The sequence below is a fragment of the Zootoca vivipara genome, chromosome 2, assembly GCF_965207765.1.
Source record: "Zootoca vivipara chromosome 2, rZooViv2.hap1.1, whole genome shotgun sequence".
NCBI lineage: Eukaryota > Metazoa > Chordata > Lepidosauria > Squamata > Lacertidae > Zootoca > Zootoca vivipara.
In genome coordinates, this window is record NC_142584.1 from 47,556,269 (window position 1) to 47,568,288 (window position 12,020).

Below are 12,020 nucleotides of genomic sequence, written 5' to 3' on the forward strand. Positions count from 1 at the left end.
TGTAGTGGTGCACAGCAAAATCTATATATCCACGGTTTCAAGCACAGATCAAACAATTATCCCAAGTGACAATGTTTTTCTTATGTAGAGAGCAAGTACTTGTAAGTTTCCAGCTTTTGTACCCACTTCCCTGTGAGTAAGCCCTATTGAACTCAGTGGGACTTGCTTTTGAGTTGACATGCATAGGATTACATCATAAACCATGTAACTGCTGCTCTTAATTCTACAGTCTATTCCCTTGCACATTCATGAATCAGGGCTGCAAGCTTCATTCAGTGGATAGACAGCAACTTGAATCAGTTGGACTTGAGTTAAGAATATGCTAGTTATTTCAAGGGCCGCTTTTTGTTACTGTAGAGTATGAGAGAAGGTCACAGAAGTGGCCTTTCTAACAAACCAGTTTCCAGTATCCTAAAAATGCAAATCTATTTAAATATAATTGGCTAAAAGAAAAGTGGTTAATGAGCTAAAACTTAATTGTAAGCAGCCCTAGCATGAATGTATCAAGAAATATCATACTTCACTAATGGTGGTTGGATTACGAATAGCGATGATGCGTTGCTAAGACTGGTGGCCAATAGTAGCATTGCCTTAAGGAAAATGTGAATTATTGCATGCCTTGGTGTACATGTAGGACTCTTTTTACATGGGGCAAGGCTGCTATCAAACAAATTCAAAAAACGGATTTAAGTCTGTAATTTTGAATTGAGTAGCATTTTCCTTCGAAGGCCATAATGTTTGTTTGAAGCTTCCAAATATCAAAGTGTTCTGTTTGCTTTCCAGGTTTTTGAGCATGAAGAACAGAACAGATGAAGCAGAGCAGAATGGAGCAGGATCTATCACTCCCCAAATCCTAGGAATTTTAGTTCATAAACACACTTGCCAGTGGTTGTGGGCAACCATCTACTTGATGTAAAGAACTTAATTTCAGTATAAACTGGCTCTGGGCAGCGCCGTTGATGCTGCAGCTTTGAGTTGTAGCAGCTATAATTGTGAATATTACTGAGATAGTGAAACATGGTGTCCAGTTTTCTATTGCATTTTTTCAAGTGGAAAAGTTTAACTGAATGGTTGACACACAAGTGATGGAAAGAATTGTGCATATGCCAATTTTTGTAACCTTTTTACTTTGAACTACACCGCTTATGAGATCTCATTGTTTTGGAAGAATGGCATGAACAAGTCTTCAGGAACAGTTGTGGTAAATTGTAAATGCTCACAATTGTGCACTCTTTCTGGGTATTCCTCCCTGGTTTTGAAAGCTGTACACTTAAAACATTCTTAAAATTGCTGGTGTCTTGAGTGACATAAGCCAGCTGACAATGGTAGTAACCAAAGATTCCAGTTTTTAAGCATATGAAAGACTCTGCCTGCTTACCTGTGCTAGAAGTAACAGCATCTAAAGTGAAGACTTAAGAGAAACTTAGCGACTACTAGATTATCTTTAGGACTCTGCATTAACTCTATAATGTTCTTGGTATAAAAGGAGAAACAGCATATTTGTCACAAATTTAGTTAACATCTTACAACTGAAACTTGTATGTAAGTTGTTTAGATAAATGTAATCACTGTAAACATCTATATGAACGAATTTTGTTTTTATTTTGGAAACGGGAGCTTTTTTGTTTACAAGTTCATTAAAAAACTAAACTGTTTCTGTAAGGAAATGAGGTTTTTTTTAAATTTGCCTTGATAATTTGCAATCTAAATTAGACACCACCCTATTTTAAAATGGGCAACTACAAGGCCATTTGTTAAAGCAAAAGTCCTATTTCTTAATCATTTTAGATCTAGTGTTGTAACTCTTCCTCACTTTTGTTTTTCAATAAATTTTGTATTTTTTTTCTTGATGGGGAGGGGCGCTCTTGCATTTTTATAATCTGTTGCATCGATACCCAGCCCACTGTAACAAGAGACTGGATAAAAATAAAGGCATCTTTTCAGACCCATCACAGCAGCTCACAAGCCTTGCCGTTGTCTTGCATTGGCTGGACTAATTTGCAAAAGTAGCTTTGAAGATTTAAAATGGAAGTGCGTGGAGGATTTTAAAAGGAGGAATTTTCTTTTCAAGTTCTTGTGAAGTGGATATGACCAGATTTACTCTTGTTCTCAGGCAGCATCTCGGTGTGCAGTGTTCACATGGGTTACTGCCTTAGGCTATCCTCACTCTAATCCAGCTAAAAGATACTCTTACTGCTGGTGATTCGTCTAACAGTGTAACTTATTCCTTTATAGCATGTCAGAATAAATTTTAAAAGTTGTCTGAAAATTCTGCAAGATGCCTATTGTGTACATGGTTTTTATGACTTTTGGGCTCTTACGTCTTTGGGTTGCAGTGCATATTATGCAGGACACTGAAGCTCTTGAACAGTCGTTTTTCCACAAATTGAATTTTCAGGTATTTTATGATCATGTGAACAAGAACATTTTCAAGATGCATAGTCTACTTTAAGAACAATTTGTGGAATGTTATGTACAGGTATGTTACATGCAGGTTAGCTCAGATAAGTGTGTTGGGCATTTTATCTTTGCTTTAAAAAAATGCTGACCGAACAAAAGCTCCTTAATTGCTCAAGAATTGGGAAATGATTGAAATGGGTTATACTGCAGAGACCATGGGTAATGTATGGTACGTCTAGCTGTTGTGATGCATTTTTCAGTCTCTCTAGGGAAAGATAGGTAGAATAGCAGGTAAAAGTTCAACTTGAAGCCAGTTGACTTGTTTAGCTGCAGCCATCACCTGATTGAAGAAATCTTAGTCTGTTTGCATAACTTCCACTGAATAAATTGGAACAAATTTGTATATAAGTAGCATAAACATCATCATTTTTTAAGTTTACATTCAGCCTTCAATCTGAAGATTTGCAAAGGGGTGCATAGCAATATATTAAAATTCACAATCCAGTACAAGAACCATAGAACAGACATGAAAACAAAATATCAAGAAATAGAAATTCTGACAATCAAGCAGTAATCCAAATCCACAAGTCAGGGCAAATAAATGTCTTAAAGGTAAAGGGACCCCTGACCATTAATGCCTAAAATAGGGGACAGTGCCATATCTCTGGTGAGGCAGTTCACAACTGGAGTGCCACAACAGAGAAGACCCTGCAGGGCCTCTCCTGCAGATCCTTCCTGCCATCCTGTACTTTAATAGTACTTGTGCCCTAAACCAAAGTCGGCACCTTAAATTGGGCTGGTAGCAAGCAGGCAGACCATGCTGATCTTTAAGGAAAAACTGCTACAGAATCCTGTTTCGCTGCAGTTTCTGGACTATTTTCAAGGGCAGCACCACACAGAGAACACCATAGTAGTGTGTTTGAGAGGATGCATGTAGTACAGTGATGGCGAACCTATGACACGTGTGTCAGCACTGACACGCATAGCCATTTTTGGTGACATGCGGCCCTCCCCTTTTTCCTTTTTTTAAAGGGGAAACAATTATACATTTTTGTTATTTAAAGTATAAATATCGTGAAATTATGGGTTTTTTCTTGAAGTGACACACCACCCGAGTTATGCTCGGTGTTTTTGGCGAATTTTGACACACCAAGCTCAAAAGGTTGCCCATCACTGATGTAGTACTTACTGTAGCTAAAAAGAACTGTAGCTAGACATAGGTGTTCCTTGACAGTCATGCCACCTGGGCCTCAAGGTAACACTGACCCCAAGACCCATCTCTAAGCAAGGATTGCAACTCCATCCAGAACAAGCAATCTTCCTCACTTCCCAAACAGTCTTGCCAGGGTCTAGCTTCAGTTTATTGGCCTTCATTCAGCACCTGAATCAGCCTCTTCTGATTCAGATGAAGTGGAGAGAAAAGGTGGTGTGTCATTGGCATGCTAATGCCATTTTACTTCCAAATTTCCAGATAACAGCTTCCAAGAGATAGTAAGGAGGATGGGGACAGACTTGTGCCCTGTCAGATTCCACAGCATAACTGCCAGGGGACAGAACAAGTCTCCCAGTGCTGCTACTCTAATATTATTTCTGCAGTTAAGAGCTTATTCAGGAGCATACTATGGTTAATGGTATCAAAGGCCATGGAGAAAAAGGGAACCAGCAGGAATGCTCCTTTTCTGATAAAGGTCATGTGAGATGACCAAGGCCATTTCAGAGCTGAAATAATTTCTCAAACCAGACTGAAATGGGTCAGAAGCTGGCCAGTCACCACCCTCTCAGTCACTTGCCCCGAAAAGACATTTGTGGCTAAATTATAATAATAATAATTTATTTGTATCCCAGCCGAGGCCAGGCTCAGAGTGGCTAACATCATAAAAACAACACAGTAAGCATAAAAAACACATCAATTAATTAAAATACATATTAAAAATGTTTTATTTGATAATAAAAATTTTATTTGCAGTTATCCAATGCCTCCAGCTCCAAGGAGGGTCTCTTGAGAAGAAGCCTCACCACTGAGTATGGCCTTCCTAAGTGAAGCATTAACAGCTTCCTGGACTCCACTCAATAAGGCCCTCCCAGCTAGCTTTTATTTGCTATGGTGGACAAGGGTAGAAGAGGTGGTAGGCTTGGACACCTATCAGCACCTTGCCCTCGGGCCACAACAACTGAAACTGACCCTAAAATCCCGGCGAGCCTCTGCCAGACTAGCTTTCTACCAGAGCAGTCCTTTTTCAAAAGGAGCAACTTTTTAAAAAGATGCCTCTTCTAAAACTATTCTTGTTCAAACAGGCACCTCTCGTAATCATAATCTTTGTGTCAAAAGGATGAATGCATCTTTTAAGATGGCACCTATTGTCAACACTGAGAGAAAAAGTTTACATAAAATGGCCAATTGTGGGCATCGTTTAGGTCAGTTGGCTAAATGTTGCAACCCTGCTATGAACCAAGAATTCTGAACAATGAAGTGTGCAGATAAAACTGTTCACTAAGCTAATGCTGGTGCCTTAATTGCTATCTGTAATAAAGGCCAAGAAGTGGGGAATGTTGAATTAAACTTTAAAAATCTAGGCTATGAATTTTTAACTGGTTGTGTTGCCACATTTGTTACAGGAATCCACTGGCAATGAGAAATTATTTAGCAGCATGGCAGGTCTTTTCAAGCTTCCCCTCCATTTACTTATTTATTTTTAACAAACATATGCAACAAACATATAAAGGTCTTTTCAAGCTACCTTTTAACACAGATAGAGCAGCAAGGCTAGAGGTTCCCCAAGCACTTGCCTTACAATAAAATATTAAAAGTATGCCAGAAGCTGCTCTTGATACGTACTAAGAAAATATTAATCATTACAAAATAATTCCTTAACAATTCACATCAAGACCATGTAGTTATCAATCACCTTTTCTTTACAGCCTTTGTGTCTGCAGTGGTCAGAATTGTAGTTTGGTGGAACCGGGCTTTTCTTAGAATTGATAATGAGATTCTGTTGGAGTCTTCAGGAATTTGAGTTGAGTTCAACTTTTCTTTCAAATGTTTCTGGGCTACTAAGTGAATTAGAGATTGCTAGATAGTAAGTATGCTGAAAACCCGTCAGCTAACTTTATTCTAGGAGTGGTTCAACTGCTGGGTATTAAACTTGCTTTGTACTGAAGTAGTATTGTTCAGAGGTTCTATACTCTCCATGTCATCCTGTTTTTAAGTAAACACTGTTTAAACTTCCCTAAATGTGTATGTTGTATATGTTCTGAAGTGACTTGGAGCTCTTGCAGCAAGAAGTTTTCACATGCCTGTCTTTGAGGAAATAATCCTGAAAGCGAAGGTGCATTGCTCTGGTTGTTCAGATGCCTCCATAAGCACGCAAGGCCAAGTCTTCTTCCATTTTTTGTGTGTGCGTCCTCTTCTTAATTTGCCATTAATTCTCTTCATTTTATACTGCTGTGCAGGAGCTTTTTTCTATTTGTTTAATGGGTCTACTCTTGCAACCTAGGTCTGCGTTTGAGCAGATTCATCAGCCCTTTAGGATATTTTTTTTAATATTAAAAAAAATACTAAATAGAGGAGAGTCTTTGCAAGAATTTACAAGTGCCTCAGAATGGGGCACAGCATGTTAAAGCAGTTGAAGTTCAATTTGCCCTGAGATGCACTGTTTCGCCAGTAAAAGGGCAGGAGCAGAGTGTTAGAATTCTTGACTTGGTTAATCAAACCTTTTGGAAATATAGAAATATTTTTATTTTTTTCCAATAATATATAATAAACAAGCTCTCTCTTCTGAATTAAATCATCCTTTAAAAATATGCTACTCTTTAAAGGAAAAAAGCATCAACACCTTGACATCCTAGGAGTTTTGTTTCTCTGTCAGTTGTGGTGCGTAGTGGTATTTTAAATGGGTAGCTTCAAACCCTGTCCTATTGTGCTGAGTCTGCATTCCACTGTTGTTCAGTTATCTTGCATCTTAACTGCTTAGAAGCAGCACTTGCTTCTGGTGAGTGAAATTTGCACTTTAAGACAAGTATCTGCTATCTTAATTTTCAGAACATGAGCTGAGAAATAAATGTTGAACCATTTCTGATGAACTTCAAAGCTAGTTTTGGTCTTCGTCGGAAAATATGGGGGTATTCTTAATTATTTTTCACCTCCAAGGAAGGGCATTCAAAATATGTTGGAAATAGCCATCTTCAGGTGTTAACTTCATGGAGGAACCTGAGAGATCATAAGCCAGCTAAACCTTGATGTCATGTGATCAGAGTGGCCATCCATAGGTTGGAAATTCTATGTGCAATGAAGGTGGTCCCCTTCAGATTCAGCCTATTGGTCTTCAGCTTAACTGTGTAGCTCACTTGTGTGGCATCATTGGAATAGAGATAGCCCTGCATTTTCCCACAAGCCCCTGGAAGTGAGTGTCTGAAGACAGGTAAGATGAAGCTCACACTGAAGGAGCAACAATTGCATTGTGCTTTCGATGTGGGAGAAACAACCCAAGCTTTTAAAAAGGCTGCTATGCATTGTTGCTGTGTAAAATTATCACCGGTGCATAAGCTTTGGTCCAAGCAATGGCCTAAACTGAATTAATGTAAAAATTATAGGTCTTTTGAAAATGTCCCTAATGAGCTTGTTTGCTGTGGCCATTGCTGATACCTAGTTTTTTTTAGAATGCTTATGGTCTGTCTCTGTCAAGGAGATGTCCTAGAGTTACATAGGACGACTGTGCTCTGTTATTTCTAAGGGTTAGCTCTAGAAGGTTGAAGTGTAGCACCTAAGAGAAAACAAAATAACTGTATTTGCTGGTGGGGGTGGGGGAATATACACAAATACTCCAGGATACTATTTCATTAAAATGAGTGCTGTTCTGTTATGAAATACAACAAAGACCTAGAAATGTGGTGCAATATATAGAAGTCCTTTTTAAAAACTTCAATATGCAATGTTTTTGCATGCTTTTTTGTTCTGTTTTGTTTGCCAGCTAGTAGGAATATCTAGGAGCCTGAAATGGGCTTATTCAATTTGCCCATTTGTTTCTTAAACAGCAGAAGCATCATCTTAGAACAGGAAAGGTGTGGGAGACAAGTTCTTGACCAAAGTGAAACAATTTGTTAAGACGTCTGTCTTGAAGCGCTTATTGTGTGCTAGAATTGGATGGGCTTCCTTGTTCATATTTTGAAAGGCTTGCTTTAAAATTCATTGTCCTGTTACCTTCTCTTTTGCTTAAATGGCAAATCATTGGCATTTAGGGACTCTGTGCAAAGCCAGGGATTTCTCTTGAAGGTGCTTAGAAAGCTTCAGGAAGCTGAAAACATTAAAAAATTCATTGTGGAAGTGCACTTTGCTTGCCACTTAATGCAAAGTGCCAATCTGCTTTTCATTTATGGCCTACAAACTTATAAATTATTGATCAGAAATTCTAATTCCTAAAAGCCCGTTTTCTTTTTTTTCTTTTTAAAGAAAAGAGCACTTCCCTTCATGCACAGTATACCTGGTGGTTGGCCTAGGCCAGGCATCCCCAAACTTCGGCCCTCCAGATGTTTTGGACTACAATTCCCATCTTCCCTGACCACTGATCCTGTTAGCTAGGGATCATGGGAGTTATAGGCCAAAACATCTGGAGGGCCGCAGTTTGGGGATGCCTGAGCTATTCTGAGCTCTAGGAGGATGAACTGGAAGCCATACCTAGATCCCAAAGTGGCTAATAATGGCTGATTCACATGTTTCCTGGATTGTACCACTTCAAAATGTGAGGTGGCTATGGCTTGTATGACTTTCATATGGGAAGAAATTTTAAACAAAGTCAAACCAGTAGTTAGTCTAGCTCAGTATTGTGTACATTAACTAGCAACAGTTTTCCAGGGTTTCAAGGTTTGCTAGCCTTACCTGGAGATGCCAGCGATTGAACCTCGGTTATATGCAAAACATTGACACTTCCATTGAACTATTGTCCTTTTCTGAAAACTAGAAGGCTAAAACTGCCTCCTAGCATGCTTTTGATGGGATACCTTTGCCCCGATCATTCACTAGTGAGGTCATCCACCTCCAGAAAAGCTATATCAGATGCTTCATAAAAATTGGCTCTTAAGATTTTCTAAAGACATGTTTGTTTGACAGAGGGGTGCAAGCAACTTTTCTTTTTGTGGATACTTTTCTGTTGGTGATAAAGTGGCTTACAAGACAATAGAAGCCAAATTAAAAAGACACACAAAACAGTTCACTCCTTTTTATGTAGAGTATCAGGTCGTAACATGCAACAGTGACATGCAGTAATGAAATGGGCAAATCTTAACAGCTCTGTGAAAGGCAGCCAACAATTGGGTTGAGGTGAGAAGGCAATCTGGTTTGGCCACCGCTGCAGAAAAGGTAGGTCTTTTGTACTTACTTGCCAAACATTTGGTAGTGGAACAAAGCATAACTGCTAATTTGATTTCGAAACATGGAAAGGTCCATATGGAAGGAAACAGTCTGCGTGATATTATGGTCTCAAATCATTTAAGGCAGAACATGCCAAGAGTAGCATGTGGAGCATCAGTCTGACCTGTGGCTGTCTCGGCTCTGCACTCTGACACAGCAATTAAGCTTAACCCCTGCCAAAAAAAAAACACAACCCTGTGTGAATGGGTCCATTTTTCTTACCCTATTGTGTGGAACAGGGTGATCTTTGGGAGGGCAGCTGGGGAGGAGAGGGTTAATGCTGTGTTGCTGGCTGCAATGTAAATCCTCTAATGTGGCAAGTTCCCATCTGCACTGGGTGGTTGGCAGGAAGGTAGGGGGAGAAAGGAGCTGTAAGTCCAGGGGAAAGGGGTGATGGGCCAGCTTTTAGCATTGACACTTCCTATTGCTGGCTCCAGCCTCACCCACTATTGGCCTGAGAGAATGGCAGCCTTGACACACAATATGTTCCACACCCCTTGTTTAGGGTTTAATTTTCACTGGAAATTCTTTACTTCTACCCTGAAAACTTCTGATTTAGTGTTTTTATTTTACAAACTGGTCAGTGGATCTACTAATGGTCTGTTTGGATGGTTTGCGGAAAGGCAACAGTAAATTTTATAAGACAGGCTAACAAGGCTCTGGCTTAAGTCTTTGATTTCATGGCACAATGCTGGTGCAGTCTTATCAATTTTCCCATTTAAAATTCCTCAGTGGCTTGGCCAATTCTCTTCACTGGACTGGGTTTTGATGACAGTGCTGGAGCTGAAGGAAAATGTTATTAAAATACGAGATATATGTGCTTTGATATGTAAAACAAAAATAACTTGCTTAAGCAGTCCACTGAGATCCCTCACCATTTTCAATTGGTTTGTGAGGCAATGAAATTTTGAGAACCTCTGCACTAAGGTGATAGCTGTAAGCAGGTGCCAGAAGCCTTTTATTGAGATAAATTATTTCAGCGAGGAACCTTTCCCACCTGGGCTGCCCGATTCCACAGAAACATTTTATTCCATGTCGTCATGCATTGTTCCAAAATTTGCATGCTTCAATGCACAGTATGTTTGCTCTGCAGGAAATACTTCAGTGTGAATCCACCCTGAGAATTATCCCAATCAATTCCTCTTCTTTGGGAGTGCTGGGAATTGTACCTCAGCAATTCTCAGCACCCTTAACAAACTACAGCTCCCAAGATTATTTGCGGGCGAAGCTTTGAATGCATAGTGCAGGTGGAGCTGTTCGTCTGTACTAAAGCCTCAGCAGTGTAAGACCAGGCTGCTTTGTGGCGGGGAGTGGTCCGCTATTAACATTGATTGTATTTCAAAGTAAGGCACTGGCTGCCAGTAAGTAGCATTGGTGGTGCTCTTCCATTTATTTATTTTTGTTGTGCAATGGGTTCGATTCCAGAACTGAAATAGCTGGCTCCTAGATATTCTTGCCGTTTCATCCTCCAAGAGGGGAAAGGGGTTCAGCAACCGGGCAACTTGTAAAAATGGAGCACGCTATCCTTGTGGTTGCTGGGGAACTGGTCAACATAGCAAGGAATAACTCTTAGGGGCAGGGAGATTGTGTTGCACTTTCCCCGCAGTTGGTGCCCAGCTGTTTCAGCATCATAGATTCATTCTTAATTGCTTTGGGAAGCTGAGGGAGGGAGGGAAGAGGTCACTGGACATGCGTCTTCCCACCATCAGTGTCTGGGTGTTTTGTTTGACGCTCAACCGCAATCCCTGTCTGCATTCAGCAAGGGCACAGGAAGAGAATTCCAGGTTCGTCTGTTAAGCAACATGGAAGCGGGCAGATTGCAGAGATACATAAAAAAAAGAAACAATCAGACCTGACTCGTTGCTGGCATTCTCTTGATTATTTGAAATTCCACTGACACTTTTCTGAGCCCTTTCTCTGAAGTGCCGCTCTCCCTTAAGTGTATGCTGCCGTACGGGGTTTTTAGCAGGGCTATAAATGCTAGCTGTAGGATTTTGGAATGAAGAGGGGTGCGGTTTGATTCCAAAGACAACAAGGGAATGATGATGATGTGTGTGTGTGTGTGTGTGTGTGTGTGTGTGTGTGTGTGTCAGAAAGAGAACACCGGTGGAGTTACTGTTTCTCCTGCCCTCATCCCTTTGGGCCCAGTTGGTTGGTCTGTCTCTCATGTTGGACTGGAGGCTTTTTCTCTTCTGTTAGAAGCTGGCAGCCATCCTCTTGGCACCATCTTATGGAACGGGAGCGAGGAAACGATGACTTCCCCTGTTCTTGCTGCAATTTAGGGAGTGATTTTGCACAGCTTGTTTTTAGATTTATAAATGACACCCGCCAGGTGGTGAGGACCCTTTTCCCCAGCAAAGAATGCAAAGCACTTGGAAAGGGCAACGGAGGGTTATCGGGAAGAAACCTTCTGACCTTCACCAGCTCCTTCCAAGAAGGAACTGTCCCTAGACTAAGATTCACGATGCCAACTGTTGCCAGTTAGAGGTGGCGGAAGCAATCTCTGTTCTCACAGCAGAGCTGAGTCAGCAGTTTTGGCTTGCTTTGTATGCTTTGTTTCCTAGCAAATCAAGGGAGAAGCCTGATGTTCCAGGGAAATAGTTGTATCATATCTAAGAGAGATACGTGTTGCTTTGTTTTCAGTGATGGAGTTCCTTGCTGCTCAGTAGAAGACTTCCTAGTGCACATGGCATGTTGACATTTGGCTAAAGTTGCTTTTTTCCAATATTCAGAGTTGTTTGGAAATTCCAGCTGGAAAACTCAATGCTAGAAAAAATGTTTTTTCCCTTTTCTGGTGTTTCCAATCTAGCTCCCAACGAAACCTTGGATTGGATCCTGACTTAGCCATACTTGGAGTAAGTACCAATATGACTTAAAAGTTAAGTCATGTGTTACCCCCCCCCCAATATGATTTTATAACACATGCTTAGCTAAAGACCTATCGATTTCAATCAGTATACTTATGGCTAAGTCTGGATCCAGCCTTAAAGTTTGAGGTATCTATGCAGGAAATGTTTGTGCTCTCAAAATGTTTCCTTCACCTTCCATTCCCACATTTCTTCTTTGTTTCAGCTTTCCAAATGTGTTCCTGTGTGCTTTCCCTTTCCTAAGCATTCCTCTCAGGGTGTGGGTTCAGATTTCCTTTGTAAGAATGCTGAATACATGTTGCCACCCATATACACTCCAGTTGATTGTGATGTGATATGCAGAAAAGGGG

The 12,020-nt window shown here is 40.4% G+C and overlaps 1 protein-coding gene across 13 annotated transcripts in view; it reads left to right on the forward strand.

Annotated features, from left to right (window-relative positions):
* CSNK1A1 (casein kinase 1 alpha 1) overlaps positions 1-5,626 on the forward strand; it is a 43,866-nt gene extending 38,240 nt beyond the window's left edge. For 8 of the 13 annotated variants that reach the window (XR_015948092.1, XR_015948093.1, XR_015948094.1 and 5 more), the window contains one exon: positions 784-2,269. Coding sequence is in view for 4 of the 13 variants with exons in the window: in XM_035105254.3 (XP_034961145.1) it covers positions 784-791 (8 nt within the window). In the remaining 9 variants the exon portion in view is untranslated. Of the gene's footprint in view, positions 1-783 lie in introns of all 13 variants that reach the window. The other 5 variants (XM_035105250.3, XM_088661820.1, XM_088661819.1 and 2 more) reach the window with 1 other exon arrangement.
* The last annotated feature ends 6,394 nt before the right edge of the window (positions 5,627-12,020 follow it).